The sequence below is a fragment of the Phragmites australis genome, chromosome 5, assembly GCF_958298935.1.
Source record: "Phragmites australis chromosome 5, lpPhrAust1.1, whole genome shotgun sequence".
Taxonomy (NCBI): Eukaryota; Viridiplantae; Streptophyta; class Magnoliopsida; order Poales; family Poaceae; genus Phragmites; species Phragmites australis.
The window spans coordinates 7,952,328-7,969,087 of record NC_084925.1 but is presented as its reverse complement, the minus strand read 5'-3'; the positions used below and the strand labels follow the sequence as shown (position 1 = coordinate 7,969,087).

Here is a 16,760-nt window from a genome sequence, read left to right as displayed (position 1 = left end):
TAAGTGTATAGAATATAACAATTATCTCCTTTGTCCTATAAATCAAACCATTAGTTGACTTAACTTTCTGATAATGTTTTGTTTACAAATCTACTAACTTTATTGGAGTCTAAGTGCTCTGGATTTATAAGTTTGACAAATTTTCTTTCAATCAGCTCACAGTCATATTAGTTTATAGGTTTAAACCTATAAACTATTTGTTTCCAATCAATTTGTACTGTTGACCCCATAAAAGTGATACTTTCTATTTCTTTATTCAATTAAATTGATACATTTTTCGTTGTTGAGACCGAATTTGATGGCTCCTTTAAACCCCGTGCAATCACACGGCTAGCACATAATATAATAAATATATAAAATATATATTTGAAAATGGTGTGGTATTACTTGATAAAGTTCTTATTATTGTGTTTACTTAACTGCTCAGATAGTTAACTACTTTTTTTTTCTATAGATGCGTTTGGTATGCAGTAACTTCACATAAAATTTACATTTCAATTCCCGCAAGATTCTAGAAAAACAATTCCTGCATTCTAAAGGAGACCTAAATGATGATATGCTTCCTGGGTTCTTAGCTCATTAGAATATTGAATTCATATAACACAAATTATTTATCTATTAAAACAAAATAGTCATGGTTAGTTCACACCTCAATATCTTGAAGGAACAAAAAAATTGTATGGCAGATCCGACTTCTCGTTGTAGTATCAGAACCATTGCTTTAGATAATGTAGTATCAGAACCATGATCCTTAATAATCCAACATTGACCACATGAACATATGGCAGCAGCACCTTGCATTGATCGATTAGCATGTGCTCCACAATTTGCTTGTCAATATCAAAATATATGCATGGCGCAGTTAGGGTTCAAAGATGCGAGAGCAGGTACCGATCGAAGGAAAATCACAAGATACGTTGGGATGACTATGGTTTGACAGCAGTCATATGCACATTTTATGTCATGTTTTCTTGCTCACTCAATCAGGTATCCTGAGTTCCTCTAAACCTACAAGTAGTCTCCCACTCACTTTCGGTAGTATGCACCAGATAGATGTCGTGGTCAGTGTGCCATGTTTCATGCTCGAGAGCATATTCCAGTTGATGAGCAAGAGAGAGTAACTGCTGAGGACTAGGCCCTAGCTGAGGCTAAGTTACCTCATGACATCTTTGACATTGACAGCGACTCAGATTCAGATGACGTGGAGTACTTCTCGCCAGTCGCTAGGTCACATGACGTTGAGGTAGGAAAATCTTCTTAGGTAGTACCACAACCTTTAGTGCCAGTTTTCAGTACCTGAGACGACACCTCTAGTAGCTCCTGCTGCATCTTCTTCAGAGTTGACCATCGTACTTCAGCAGTTGCAGCAGCAGCAGGCCATTCAGACTTAGACCCTAACCATTCAGGTCGAGACATAGATACTTCATGAGGAGGCTCAGGAGAAGCTTCAGGCAGATCTTGTGCACCAGCAGGAGCTGCATATGACGCTCATGCAATCGATGCAGTAGCAGCAACAGGTTATGTTTGTAGCTCTTCAGTCTAATAGAGAGAACAATGATAGGATGTTCACTTTCATCTCTGGTTGTTTGGGATCTTTGTTCCAGGCTACAGGTCTTAAGCTGTCAGTTGCACCTCGAACCCCTACTCCAGCCCCGAGTCCTCTCCCAGGTAGTGTCAATAGTCTCTTGGGTACTCCGGTGTCATGCTTCCCTCTATCACCGCTCTTCTACTACGAAGTCTTCTCTCAACCTGCCAAGATTTCTCAGAGGTCAGTGTTTACTCCGTTGAAGACAACTTTGACCACTGGACCTCTCAGCTTTGAGGATTCTCCACAGAAGATAGTCCCCGTTCAGGAGTAGTCAGTCGAGCTGCCTCCAGCAGTTGCACAACCAGCACTTGACGAGACAGACTCTACTCTTTGGACAGTGCAGAGTCAGATCGATCAGGAGGTAGCCGCCCAGGGTCACAGTCCTTCTAGCTCCAAGTCTGATTCAGGGTCTCAGTTCATGGTGTGCCCATCTTTGACAGTGATGGACCCTTCTTCTCCTCTATCTCCAGATGTTTAGTTGTGCTCTCTTTTTGGTGCTTAGATGCTAAAGGGGGAGAGTGTTTAGGAGTCCTAGGGGGAAGAGAGTCTAGTGTTAGGGGGAGTTGGGAGAGAGAGTTAGCTTGAGTATCTAGAGAGTTTCTTAGTTTTAGCGGGAACTTAGTTTAGGAGCTTGGGTAGTTAGGTTCGGCTTGTTGGATCTTCATGGATTTTGATGTAATGACATGCTATTTGGCTCTCTCTATTGATGTGTTTCGTTTGTCATCACATTATATTTTCTTTCGTGCTCAGTTTAATTCTTATTCAACTATCATGATAGGTTTGTTCTAATGCTAGATTTTCTCTTGCTTAATCATTATATGTTGTCAATTGCTTAGTATGATAAAATGTACTTCAATTCATATCTTTATCTTCTCTTTTGTGTTGTCATCAATCACCAAAATGGGGAGATTATAGCATCTAGGCTCCTAGTTAAGTGGTAAGTGTTTCAGTGATTAATGATAACCGTATTATTGTGACTAACAAGTTTATTTTGAAGGGGATTAAAAATTTAGTTCACAATGATGATTGGAAAATTTTGGTCTCTGAAGTTGATTTCATGGAGGATCAAAGGAAATATACATCAATATCAAGGATCTTCTAGTTCTAAGTGTCATAAGGAGATGAAGGATACTTAGAGTAGTATATGTTCTATTTCTTATTTTTTTGACCGTACTATAAAGAAAGACTAAGAGTAGTAGCTTGACCTATGTGAGTCTAGACTTGATTGAATGCATACTTGTGAAATTCTAGCACTAAGTAGCTCAGAGAAGCTTATGGATAAGTTGCAGTGAAGATAGAACTCAAGATAGTTTGTATTGGACAAGTTCAGAGAAAATTGCATACGTCGGATGGTTCGTCGCTCAGCAAATTGAACTCGTCGGAGTATTTTTGAGTCAGAAGAAGTGTTTCAAGTCAACACGTCGGATGGTCCACCGATAAGGATGGAACACAATGGAGCTTTTTATATAGAATCGAAGTTTCGACAAAAGAAGTGATTGAAAACATCGGATGGTCTGGCGTACCCATGGTGACTTTAGCGAAGCATTTCTTGCATAGAGGGTTCCACAGCCCGTCTGGTGTGGTTGTGCACGTTGAATGGCCTGGCGTGAATACAGGAGGCTTCGCTGGAGTATTTTAAAGTAGTAACAGTATTGATAGCTGGCATCGGCTAGTTTTCAGAAAAGATACGCCGGATGGTCCGACCTATGTGAGCTGGTGCACGCCGGATCTTCTGGCGTGTGATTGAGCAACGATTAGATTTGGACATCTAGCCTATATATACCTCCTCACTTTGTCTCATTTCAATCTTTTGTAACCTAGAGAAGCTCATACACTGTGTGTATCATCAAGAAGCAAGAAAGAGCAATAGAGTGATTTGCAAAGTCCCTAATTAAAGATTAAGAACATCATTTATGCTTAGAGAGTAGTAAGTGTGCATCTAGCTGTAGTCTAAGCTTGATCTTGGTCAAATGAAGCTCTTGACTTGTTACTCTTGGTGGTTGGCAACACGTAGTCAATCTTTGGTGATTGGAGGTGTCTCAGTAAGCTCTTGAAGTTCCTGTGGGAGTCCCGGGAAGAACGATGTACTTGTTTTGATGCCCGCCAATCTAGAGATGAAGAAGTAATACATGAGGAGGCACTTGAGTCTTGGTGATTCAAGGGGGAGCGATATCCTTAATTGATGCTCCAACGAAAACTAAGAGGAGTGCTAACTTCTCGATACCTCAAAAAAAAAATCGGTATCTTCTTACCCATCTGTTTACTTTCCTGCATTTAGATTTGAATCTTTACTTTCTTGCAAGCTTTCAATTTAGTATTTACTTTGTGTTGTAGTTTGCTTGTTTTCTTGCATTTCTTTAGTTTGATCGTGTAGTTGTATTACCTTTGATCTAAGTTAAGATTATTACTTGTTCTAAAATTTGATAAAAAAATATTTTTAATTAGTACCTAATTCACCTCTCTCTCTCTTTCAGACCATTTGATACTTTCACCCTCCAGTTCAGTAGCCAGCAGCGCCCCTACCACCATTAGCAACACCATAATCGACACACGCAAAAAAGAAAAAACAAAGAAAAGAAAAACAACATTGAACAGCGCATGGAGGATGACATAAAGGTTAATGACTCACAGAAGGTTGTAAAGCAGGGCCATAATGATATATTGCCTCTTTTTTAAGGGACAAAAAGAAACACCAAATCTAATTCCACTTACGCTATTGCTTCACCACATGGACAACGTATCCATGGCGCTCCATCTTTAGCTCTTTGTTCGAATGAAAAACGACGGGAGCAAAAAAAAAAAAAAAAATATCCGCCAAAAAATATCATGTAATGGACGAGTTCAGTTTGTGGTGTTTTGGATGAGCTATGAATATGCTGCATATACAGGAGAATTAAGTTACATAGCAAATAACTTCGTCACCAATTAGTAACAAAATTATTTTTTAACTCTTCGTAATGAAACACGTGCATTGCATGTTCTTAATAAAAAGGACATGTTTTGCACAGCAGTGGGCAGCACAATTAGCCTCCCGGCATGTGTAAGAGAAACTAACACATGAACAAATCCTGCACAACTCCTGGACGTTCTTCATCCCTTGAGTCCTGGACTTGAGCATGTTCAACCGACACTGCAGGTTTGTTGAAGAATTTTCTTAGGAACTTTGGTGGTAGCTGATCGAGACACCTAAAGAATGCCATCGTAACCACCCCTAATGCACTCAACATCAAGCCCTTATTAGTAGTATATCTTTTATAGGTCAGATCTTGAAATTAAAATGTCAAAATGTGCGTAGCGTCCCAACATATATGGTCACTATCTCTGGAAAGAAGGTCACTAACTCCATTAGTGCTGAAGCCATGACTAATCCTAACGCAAAGTAATCCTCCGTAATTTGGCCTGGTTGCTTGTTAATTATGGATGGGAAAGGGAATAAATTAACCATACGTCTTTCAATTGCACTACAGCGATCGAAAAGCAAAATAGCATTGCTTTATGTGAGTTGTCGAGACTCACTGAATGAGCATATTCATGTAAAATTAACAAATTAGCATATCAATATCAACAGACGTTTTCCTTTAGATCTAGTTGCGGATCTAGAGGCAAAAGGAACCATTTTTAGTTCGATGATTCATTTTCTGGCACCCCCTTTGCACTCGAAATGCTAAGGGAAGGCGTAAAGCTTGCGCGGAGTCCTTGAGAGTGATGTGAATTAGCAAGTTATGTTGATGAACAATCGCTCCACACTTAAAGTATAGGTATACCTACTAACCCGTTTTAAAATATTTGTCCATTGAGAAAATCAAGAGTGTAATTATTACAATATTTTTACTCTACCTCTAATTAAATTAATGCTTAATTTGAAAGAGATGAAATGATTGTATCATGTCATTTAATAGGGGTATGGATGAAAAAAATATAAATCAGAGGGAGTAGTAACTACTAGTAGTTTTCTGCGGTTCAGCCCGGTCTCCCTACGAGTTATGTCCTCTTGGCACATATTCTACAGCACAACTTCAACATGCATAATGAACGGATCATGCTGTAGATACTGCAAGCACATCCATCCATACATACATGCCGAGGTGATCCACGCTACATTCTCCGTATGCTACCAGCGAGATAGAACACATACACATTACAGGAACCGATCGAATCAGAAACCCTGAACAGCTTTCATTGTGATTCGAATGGCATATGTTCCTAACGAATCATCTATCTGATGCGCGGAAGAAATTGGGAGGAATTTGACGATGGATGTGTGTCCTCGACCGAACCTTAATAATATTCTTGCAAGGTTGCACGCCACAAACTAATAAAACCGGCATACATAAAACAGTACTGCCGTATATATGTATATATACATACATACGATAGTGCTATTCTAGGCTCGTCTCGCAGCCCACCTACGCCCGAACTAGCACGTCGGCCCAAAACCCGCTTGCGCCAGCCAGTGGCGCGCCGACCGCGTCCGCGCCCATGCGCCATGCGCTCAGTATGTGTCGGTAATCGTTAAGTAGGTGTCGCTCAGTAGTTGTTTAGTAGTTGTCCAGTAGTATTCAGTAGTTCTTTAGTAGTTGTTCAATAGTATCAGTATTTTATCAATAATTATTGTTCAATAGTATTAGTAATTATCACTACTGAACAAACTACTGACACAACTTAACAAAATTACTGAGCAAAACTACTGATAAAAACTATTGAATAAACTACTAATACTACTGGTAACTATTAATAACTACTAACAAGCTACTAAACAAGTTTACTGTGAATTAAAACTACTGAATACTAAATTATTAAAGACTACTGAATAATTTTTCAGTAGTTGTCTAGCTACTGACATAACTACTGAATAACAAAACTACTAATAACTACTGGAAAATTACTGAATGATAACTACTAAATACTATAAAAAATTAATATATGACAGCTACTAAATCCATATCTATATCCTAACGGTGGAAGGAATAGCGCCCTCTCAGGGGCCTGCTACTGTAGCAGTAGGCCCTAAGTATGTATACGTATATACATGTATATATACACATACACATATATATACATACATATGTATAGGTATACGTATATATATATATATGCATATATATGCATATATATACATATATACATACATATGTAATTTTCTTTTTCAAAAAATTCTAGAAAAATATCGAAATGAATATTAGCTATATTAATAAATTAGCTAAAAAAATCTAAAATGCAAAGAAAAATATCTAAAACTCAAAAAAATATGAAACAATTTTTTTAAGTTAGTATTACTTTCACCTACATGTTAAAACTATGTGCATGCATAAAAGTACTATTGTTTTCTCTATAATTAATTTAAGGCCAAACACTTCATAGAGTTGGAGTATATTTGAAATGTCTTGTATTTACATATGGGCAACTTTATGTAGCTCTTTCAAGGGTAACATCAAAAGAAGGTCTCAAAATACTAATTAAGAATGAGGATGGTACTACTGGAATGATCACCAAGAATGTTGTCCATCACAGAGTTCTCCAACAGTTATGAACTACGCAGAAACAGAATTTGGAGGCTGAATTTTTTTTATGCAACAATGCTCCATAATTTTCCAATAAAAAAATTCCAAAAACACCAGCCAGCTATATCCTTCTAACAATTTTGGAGTGAATAGAACAAGGTAAATATTTTGGATTATTCTCTCTTATAACTCATGTATTTCATGCTATCGACAAACAACTGTTCTTTGCAACTTAACATACCACAAGAAAACTGCTTGACTTCTATTCTCATGAAGACAGTTTTCTAAATATAGATATACATCTATGTATGTAATATTATTTTGTAGCCATGTTCTGCTAGAAATCAATATATAGTTTTGCCCCTGCAACATATTAATTACTGTCAAAATAGCTTCTCAGTATGCTATCTATTTTTTGTTCTTTGCCTTTATTACATCATACATGTTTTTCATTACTTACCACTATTTTTCAAAAGACCATACAGCTATGTCCTTCTAACAATTGTGAAGCAAACAAATCAAGTCAGAAATTTTGGGTTATTTTGTCTTATAACCCAAAGATTTCTAGCTATGCGAGACAAACTATTCTTTGCAACATAGCATTGTAGCAAGGAATTAAATGCCTTCTATTCTCATGAAGACATGTAACTGTGTCCTCTTAGAAATCAATACATCCTTTTTCTCCTGCAATTTAGTAGTTATTGTCAAACTAATTTGTTACCAAACTATCTAACTTTCTATTTTTCTTTGCATTTTAGATTTTTTAGCTGATTTATTAATGTAACTAATATTCATTTCGATATTTTTCTAGAATTTTTTAAAAGAAAATTACATATGTATGTATATATGTATGTATATATATACGTATACATGTATATCTATACATATGTATATATATATATATATGTACGTATATGTACTTGGGCCCACTGCTACAGCAGCAAGCCCCTGAGAGAGCATCATTCCTTCCACCGTTAGAATATAGATATTGATGTGTTTAACATTAATGATTTTATAAATAAATATTGAAATATACAAAATTTGTGAACTTAATTTTTTAATATTTTTTTTCGTGCTCTACACAGTAAAATAAAAATGAGCGCGGGCTACGCATGCCAATCAAACTAGTAATTACTTAAGCGGTGGCACAGGACGAGTAGCACGTGGAGGGACATGTGGCGAGCGCGGGCGCGCAAGGCGAGCGACGCGGGGACATGTAGCACACGGGGGTGTGGGCGTGGGCATGTGAGCCGAGCGGCATGAGGATACGTGGCGCACGCGGGTGAGCGTGGCTAGGATTGGCCGACTCGGTTGGGCCAGCCGGGGTATATATATATTCCACTTTGATCTTATTCGCTTGGTGAACCCGCACAACGTACGTATGCATCTACTCGACCGGACCGGCCCGACGTTTTCTATTCTGCCATGTCGGACGTAGCTACGAGCATGCAGGTACGTGCCTGGTGCCGGAACACGTCAGCGACGCCGTGGCCGGGTGACAAGCTGCGCCTGCAGATTGGGAGAGCAACTGATCCAGCTCTTGCTGTCGGACACGGAAGCAGCTCTATCCCTAGCTAGACCAAGACCAAGCTGCCAAATCTATCTTCGCATGCAGTTCTTTGCTGCAGCAATATGCATGCATGGCTAAGCTGGTACCCATGGATCCATCTGTAACTGTAAAAGTAATGTTGAGTTGCTGATCGAGGCATGTACAAACCGCTCCACGATGTCGTCGTTCATAGGCAAAATTTCCTTCCCATGGTTGCAAGATAAAGGTCCTTCTTCACCATTTGACCTTTGTCCAAGAATGAAAACTCGTAAAACAGTTCTCTCGTAAATAGAAAGGCTTGCGAGGTCATATTTGCACAATGCACACCCGCCCACGACACAGGTTTTCCGGCCATCCCATGAAAGGCGTCGTGGGAAAGGCGGCACGGCACCGGCCGTTATAACCGCCTGGAAAGCGGTGGCGGGGAAGCGCCGATGAGCAAACACCCTTTGTTCCAGGAATATTCTCAGGAACGATCCCCATTCCTCCCCGTGAACATTTGTGGGAAAAGGAGCAGAAAATTATTCGATCTTGTGGACGCAATAATGCAGACGCCATGCATCAGAGCGCATTAACCAACGAGGCCGTCTCTCTGTGCGCGCGTGATCTTCCATTACTTGTTCTCTCTGCCAATTCCGTTTCATCATGCCAGGAGCAGAGCCGAGCTGCTGGCATGGCTACTACGTCGCCTCCCTTCTTGCTCCCCTCTATAAATACATCGCCAATGGTGATCGAACCGATCCGCTCAGTGCAAGGCAGGCATCCTTCTCAGTTCGTTCCCTCTTCTGTTCTGTAGACAGCTGCTGCTCTGCTCTGCTCTGATCAGAGATTCAGAGCTTAGCTTTGAGGCGAGGCGCAACAATGGCGGCTAGCAACGGCGCCCCCCTGGTGGTGTTCGACTTCGACAAGACCATCGTCGACTGTGACAGCGACAACTGGGTCGTCGACGCCCTCGGCGCCACCCAACGGTTCGACGAGCTCCTGCGCCAACTGCCCTGGAACTACGCCATCGTGAGCGCCGCCGGCCTGCCGGTTCCACCTTTCCAAGAATCCTTTTTTTTTTTTATCTACCAGTGGTCGATCTCTTTGTTGTTTAATAGCCTTGTGCTAAAGACGCCCTGACATGGTGACACAAGTGCGCGTTTGCACTCTGGTTTCACCGATTGCGATTTGCCGATCAATGAACAATTGCGATTGTTGATTGATCACTGCAGGATGCAATGATGGGCGAGCTGCACTCGCAAGGCAAGACGATCCAAGACATCAGAGCTTGCCTCAGAACGGCGCCGCTGTCCCCTCACGTCACCGCGGCCATCAGATCCGCGCACGCCCTTGGGTACGCACTGTTAGCACTAATCTTGACCGTGTTTATTGTGTGTTAGTTGCATGAGTTAGTAGTACGTGTCTGTCACCTGGAGTAGTGCATGGGTGTTGCATGTAGGAGTTAGCTTGTTGGTCTGTGCTAGTCGGCAGGGTGTGTCTTGCTCACGACTGAGTCGTCATGGAATAAGCGGAGTGCGGCGAGGAATTAGCAGCATGCATGATTAGTTGTCCATGTCTCAGAGGTGTGACATGAGACCCGAGCAGTAGTTGCTCCTGCATGTTTGTCCTCTGAGCTCAGCACCAAAAGGATATATGCTCGAGTTCGTCTCCTTGCTTCCAGTGTCGACGTGAGTTGTGTGTAGGATCGGGTGTTTTGGCTGATCCATCTGCGTGGCCGGAGGTGGAGCCAACACGCACGCATGGCATGGGTGCTAGCTTGCCTCCAGATTCTGTACCGTACTGACGTGTGTCTTGCGCGAATACTACTCGTGTGGTGATTGATCGATGCGTGCATGCATGGTGCAGGTGCGAGCTGCGGATCCTGAGCGACGCCAACACCTTCTTCATCGACACCATCCTCGCGCACCACGGCCTCGCCGGCTACTTCTCCGCGATCGACACCAACCCCGCCCACGTGGACGCCGCCGGCCGCCTCAGGATCCGCCCCTACCACGAGTTCCACGCCTCCGCCCCCGGCCACGGTTGCGCCCTCCCCACATGCCCTCCCAACATGTGCAAGGTGACACGTGCATACATTTGCATCACTGAATCTGCATGTCCGATCAGTTGCTTGTTGATCATTGATCGCCTCACTGGAGCTTGGTGCCACTCAATTTCAGGGCAAGGTGATGGAGAGGATACTCCTCCACCTCCAGGAAGAAGCCTCGGCCGGCGCCGCCACGGCGAAGAGGCGGAGGAGGGCCGTCGTGTACCTGGGCGATGGCAGGGGCGACTACTGCCCGTCCCTGAAGCTGTGTGAAGGGGACTACGTGATGCCGCGGACGGGGTACCCCGTGTGTGACCTCATCGCGGGCTCACCGCCGGGCGCCGGGCACGGCACCGTCCGCGGGTGGGCCGGCTTCGAGGACCTCGGCAGGGTGCTTCTCGGCATCGTCGACAACGAGATTGCCCGCTCTGCAAGTGTACCGGAAGAAGATGTCGCCGGCGTGGGCATGGTCCCCGTGCCCGAGTGCCGCGTCCTGCCGCCGCTGGTTCCCTCCGTGCAGGAGGCGCTCCTCCCCAAGGCGGTCCGTGTGCCCAACTGATCATGCCATCCATGGACGGAGGCCTGATAACTTCACCTCCTGTTGCGAGTAGGAGTGAATCATGCAAGAACAAGTCTGCAGGCTGCAGCAGCACCTGAAACTGGAAGACAGCGATTGTTTCCAGTTTGTACCATCCAACCATATACTATTCTTATTCTCTAGTTGTTGGCTCGGGGACTGTTTTTAAACAAATGCAACGAATGACCTATCTCCTTTTGAGTAATCAAAGTTCTCCACGCACACTTCATGCTTGTCCACACACGCATGCACCTCATGTTTAATCTAAGAGCCAAATGATTCAATCTGACTTTTGCATCAACTGCGATGCACATCGAATTCTCCAATTCTTGCATAAAAAGAGAGGAGAGTATTTCATTTCTTGACTCTGAGTACTCTTTTAGTCAAATCACACTATTCCTTGAAAAAAATCGCACTATGACATCTTAATTTAAGAGTAATTTTTCGTTAATTACATAGGCCACGAACCTAAATCGTTGAAACAATTTAACATTTGCGCTTTCGATGTGTTTATCTCTAAGTTTATCTAGGAAGTGACTCAACATATTTGAATCGGAACAATTTTTGCAAATTACAAGGTGATGCACAAGCACGGGTATACATCACTACGCATGTATACCACACTCACGTACTTGTGAGTACATCTTTATCACACGCATACAAATGATACTGCTGAAAGAATTAGTGTGGACGTAAACAGCGACAGATCAGGAGGGGTTAGGGGAGTTTAAGCCCCCTTACCTCCTAGGTGCACTTAAGAGCTTCATAAGCCTCATTTAATTTTTGGGCATATAAGAAAAAGAGAAGGAAGAAAAAAAAGTAGAGAAGAAGAAAGAAGAATTTTTTTTATAGATTTATTATCGCGCATAAATCATAAGCACTAGAATTTAAAATATAATCTTACCCTTAATTCTGTCATAACTGATCAGTGAAGCAAATTTTATAAAAGCTTATTAAAAATATTCTATCTATATTATCTATTTTTTATCTAATAGTTAAATTAAAGATAAAACAATAGTACATGTCATCAGACCAGCTGCTGCTACGGAACAAATGCGCAAACACCAATTCCGACACATCTGACCACCTCCCGCTTCGCTTCCTCCCCCTTTCCTCCGGACACCTCCACGCTATCCACGTGGGCCGCTGCTCCCACTTACATATGGGCCCCACGCCCTGGAACATATGGGCCCCACTTACATATTCGCTTTCGTCCCCCCCCCCCCCTCTCTCTCTCTCTCTGCCTTGGCGTCTCGGGGCCGGGGCGGCTTCTCTCCCACCTAACTCGCTTCGCTTCTCCCTCTCGCTCTCCTCCCGTGTCCACGCGCGAGAGGAGGGCGAGGAGGAGGGAGGGGCGCCATGGACGCGCGGGCCCGGGAGGCGGCGGAGAGCAGCGGCGCCGCGCTGCCGCTCGCCGTGCGGGAGCTCGTCGCTGGAGGGGTCGCCGGAGGCGTCGCCAAGTCCGCCGTCGCGCCGCTCGAGCGCGTCAAGATTCTCTTCCAGGCACGTAGGGTCATTCTAGTCCCGCAGTTTGTTTCGTTGGTGATAGCATGTAGAATCTTGACGAATTGGGGTTATCTTGGGTTCTTGGGGAATGTTCCCGTGGCATATTTTACCTTTAATGAGCCACCGGGAGACGAAATGGGATTTTGTGAGGCTTCTGTTGTCGGGTAATCTTGTCGGTGGGTTCTTTTTCGCCGAAAGGCGAGTACCCTCGAGTCTCTTTCATTGTTAAAGATCGAAATTCCGTGAGGAACGAAAATCCCGAGAAATCTTGAAAGGTTTGGCAGTAGCAATGTATTCTTTCTTGAACACTTGGCCATGCAGGGCGTGAACTTGTGAAGAATCCTAAGATGCTTCGTAATGCTATAATCGGGCCATTGGGGAAACATTGATGGGCATTCAAAATTTTGGTTAGAATTTGCTAGTGCTATCAGGTTTAGGATTGGTCCTTGGTAATCCGTGGCACATTCTTTGTGCAAGGGTTAGGAGTTGGTACTATTATGGTTTATGAAGTGAAGGATAAATGAAATTAAAGGTTTGAGGTCAGTGGTTGATTTACTGGAGACTGGAGTAGACGTCTGCTTCGTTGGGAAATTAGGGATCTAGCTTAGTTGAACTGTGAGTTCAGTTTGGTTAGGAAATGTAAGGCTATTAGATGGGAACCTCTGCTAAATTACTAATTTGGGAAGAATAAAATTGATATTTCTTGATTGAGATACTGCAACCAAAGTTATAAGCTTGGAGCGCTGAGATCCCCACAGGGGATTCTGGCTTAGATGAACTAAGTTTAGAAAATAGTCTGTATTCCCAATTTCTCATGCATATGCTAGCTTTTGAACTTTTTCATGTGGGGTCTTAGTGAAATCTATAATACCAGGTCAAGTATTATATGTAACAGGACAGAAAGCGGGGAAATATACCACTTAATGAAATGAAAAGCCTTTTAGGAAGGAAGTTTCTGGGAATGCCTGGATAGTGCTAGATAATGCTCGGGTGTAGGAGTTGAATATTCATTGAGCAATGGTGAGAAAATCAGTTTTCCAGGATGATATTTAGGAGGCAGAAAGCCCCCACAGCCTTTCATTTTGGAGATTACAGATTAGCAAATATCAGCGACCCTGATGTCTTGTAACATGACTGCTAATTTGGCTGATGGTTGGAACTCTGCTTTTAAAAGTACCTTGTGTGCAGAGGATTGAACTTCACAGTGGCAGTTACGACAGAAGAGTGGAACACATATGTTACACCAATGCTACTAAATGGAATAACCTGGGCTGGGCATTTCCACATAAAAGAAAATTGGTGCCAAGTGCAACCTAACTAACCTGCTATACAAAATTAACATTTCCATTATACTTTTGAATTTTTGATAAATTAAATATTCAACTAAAGAATATTGCATTCATGGAAATATCTAGTTTTTATGTTCATATTGTTCCAGTATACAAATAGGAAAATATGTTGTCTTATGTGCTTTTTTTGCTATTAGAAACCATGAACTGGTCATCATGAAACTTAGTTCGTTGTCACTACTTCAAAATAATTGTAGTCCCAATCACTTAGTTCGTTGTCACTATTTCGAAATTCGTGCTTGTACAGAATCCCCTTCCTCTATCACCATGACACTTACATCTGATATTTGAAACCTATTGGAGCTTTCAGACAAGAAGAGCAGAGTTTCATGGTTCTGGATTGATAGGATCCTTCCAAACTATCTTTCGGACAGAAGGTCTTTTAGGGTTTTACAGGTTGGTCTCTTCCTAGTTTACAGAACAATTGTGGGTTATCAATACATATTGTGCTCTTGAGCTTGACTTTTGAATTGTCTTTCCCTAGGGGAAATGGAGCTAGTGTTGCTCGAATTGTTCCTTATGCAGCTTTGCATTATATGGCCTATGAAGAATACCGCCGATGGATCATTCTTGGTTTTCCTAATATTGAGCAAGGGCCTGTTCTTGATCTCATGGCCGGATCGATAGCTGGAGGAACAGCTGTCATATGCACATACCCTCTTGATCTAGTCCGCACAAAGCTGGCTTATCAGGTTGGTCCAAATCCTTCTTGCATCCTCCATTGAACTAGAAAACCACACTTCTTCTGTTGGTTTTAAGCCACCTTTGATGTATTTACAGGTCAACATATTCTCTGAACAATGATCTGATTATCATAATCTACTGTTATTGTTGTTTTTAATAGGACCTATCTAGTGTACTCTTTTATGAGTATATCGCCCATTTCCTTCAATTGTCAATTCCTTTCTAATTAGTAGTCTTCTCTGCAGGTAAAAGGTGCAGTGAATATCGGTTTCAGAGAATCTAAGCCCTCTCAGCAGGTTTACAAAGGGATCATGGATTGTGTCAAAACAATATACAGACAAAATGGACTGAAAGGCCTATACCATGGCATGGGTATGCCTATATTGTATTTCAGTGTTTTCTCAAGGCTAGTTTCTAATACACTCCCTTCTATTAACTAAGATTTATTGTTCTTCAGCTCCATCACTATATGGAATCTTCCCTTACTCTGGTCTTAAGTTCTACTTTTATGAGAAGATGAAGACTCATGTTCCTGAAGAGCACAGAAAAGATATCATAGCAAAACTTGGTTGTGGATCAGTTGCTGGTTTGCTAGGACAGACAATAACATACCCCCTTGATGTTGTTAGGCGGCAAATGCAGGTACAGTTTTCTTCATAGCATGTGGCCATTAAGCATTTGAATATTCTAAAGAATAATTTCTGATGCACAATTTTCAGGTTCAGGCCCTTTCATCATCCAGCCTTGTGGGGAAAGGAACATTTGAAAGCCTTGTTATGATAGCGAAACAGCAAGGTTGGCGACAACTATTCTCAGGATTATCTATCAACTATTTGAAGGTGAGATATTTCCAGTATTGTACACTAATAGTTTATTTAGTTGTATTTTGCTTAGAAAGCCTTTTTTAGCTGCCGAGAAACGGCAGGTAAGCAGCAGCTATTGAAACACTGCAATTCCCATTTCTTGACTGTAGAACTTGACTTTGGCAAAGCTATAAGTTCTGATATGTATTGTCATCGGAAGCCTCCAAAGTCTTTGGTTCATTTAAGCACTTGCGCTTTTATGTCAATTAATTAATTTAGCTGAACTGTGTAGGAGTTAGCCATTTCATCAAGGGCTGTTGTTCTATTTGTGCGATCATTCTGTAGTAGTATTTTAGTTTGGACACATCAGCATATTTTCCTTTCATTTCTGTGTTACAAGCAAAAAGGCAAAAGAGTGCCTCACGTAATATTTATTGATTGATATAGTTATGAATACTACATACATAATGTTCATCTCCTCCTTTTGAAGTTAATAAAGTAAATAATCTGTATTTGATGTCAAAATGAAAATATACATCTTCATACGTTCTCTCTTTCACAGGTTGTACCATCTGTAGCCATAGGATTTACTGTTTATGACTCGATGAAGGTTTGGCTTAAAGTTCCATCAAGGGAGGAAGCAGCAACTGTTGCTGTATTGACAGAAGAAAGAAGTAATGCAGCTCCTATTCACTCCAGTTAGAATGAGTTTAACTCTTTCGATGATGTGATGCTCCTTGCTGCCTTAACATTCATAAGGCGTGTAGTATAGCATTCTTTTTTGGAGCCGCATCGCCATAGTTACTAGGCTTCAACAATAAAATGGAGGTAGTGATCGACCATCAATAAGCCCATAAGCAAGTCGTCGATGCCAAGAAACATCCTAGCATTTAACAAGAGGTACATAATTCCTTGCAAATTACCAATTCTTGTGGAATTTCACCCTGTACAGATTCTGTATATAATTGAATAGTAGCTTGTCTCAAACTGAGAAGTTCTTGGTGAGGTCAGAATTCAGAACCTTGTTTAGTTCCAAAAAAAAAAACTCAGAGCCTTTCAAAGCTAATATGCTCGTCTTTCTACTTCTGCTTGTTGATTAAAAAGCTGAGTTCAGACTTGGGATTTCCTGCTGTCATATGTAGCTTCTTTTAGACCTGGTTATGACTTGTTTGCG

At 41.8% G+C, this 16,760-nt stretch overlaps 2 protein-coding genes across 2 annotated transcripts; both read left to right on the top strand.

Annotated features, from left to right (window-relative positions):
- Positions 1-9,082: 9,082 nt before the first annotated feature.
- Positions 9,083-11,470, top strand: LOC133917420 (inorganic pyrophosphatase 2-like). The gene is made up of 4 exons (XM_062361321.1): positions 9,083-9,649; positions 9,853-9,974; positions 10,487-10,700; positions 10,801-11,470. Exons 1-4 carry the CDS (start codon positions 9,500-9,502, stop codon positions 11,224-11,226), a joined length of 912 nt encoding a protein of 303 aa, XP_062217305.1. The 5' UTR covers positions 9,083-9,499; the 3' UTR covers positions 11,227-11,470.
- Positions 11,471-12,476: 1,006 nt separating this feature from the next.
- LOC133918666 (mitochondrial carrier protein CoAc2) lies at positions 12,477-16,708 on the top strand. Its single transcript, XM_062362651.1, has 7 exons — positions 12,477-12,747; positions 14,410-14,495; positions 14,584-14,791; positions 15,029-15,155; positions 15,241-15,425; positions 15,503-15,622; positions 16,149-16,708. The coding sequence occupies exons 1-7, from the start codon at positions 12,604-12,606 to the stop codon at positions 16,287-16,289; spliced, it is 1,011 nt and encodes a 336-aa protein (XP_062218635.1). The 5' UTR covers positions 12,477-12,603; the 3' UTR covers positions 16,290-16,708.
- Positions 16,709-16,760: the final 52 nt, after the last annotated feature.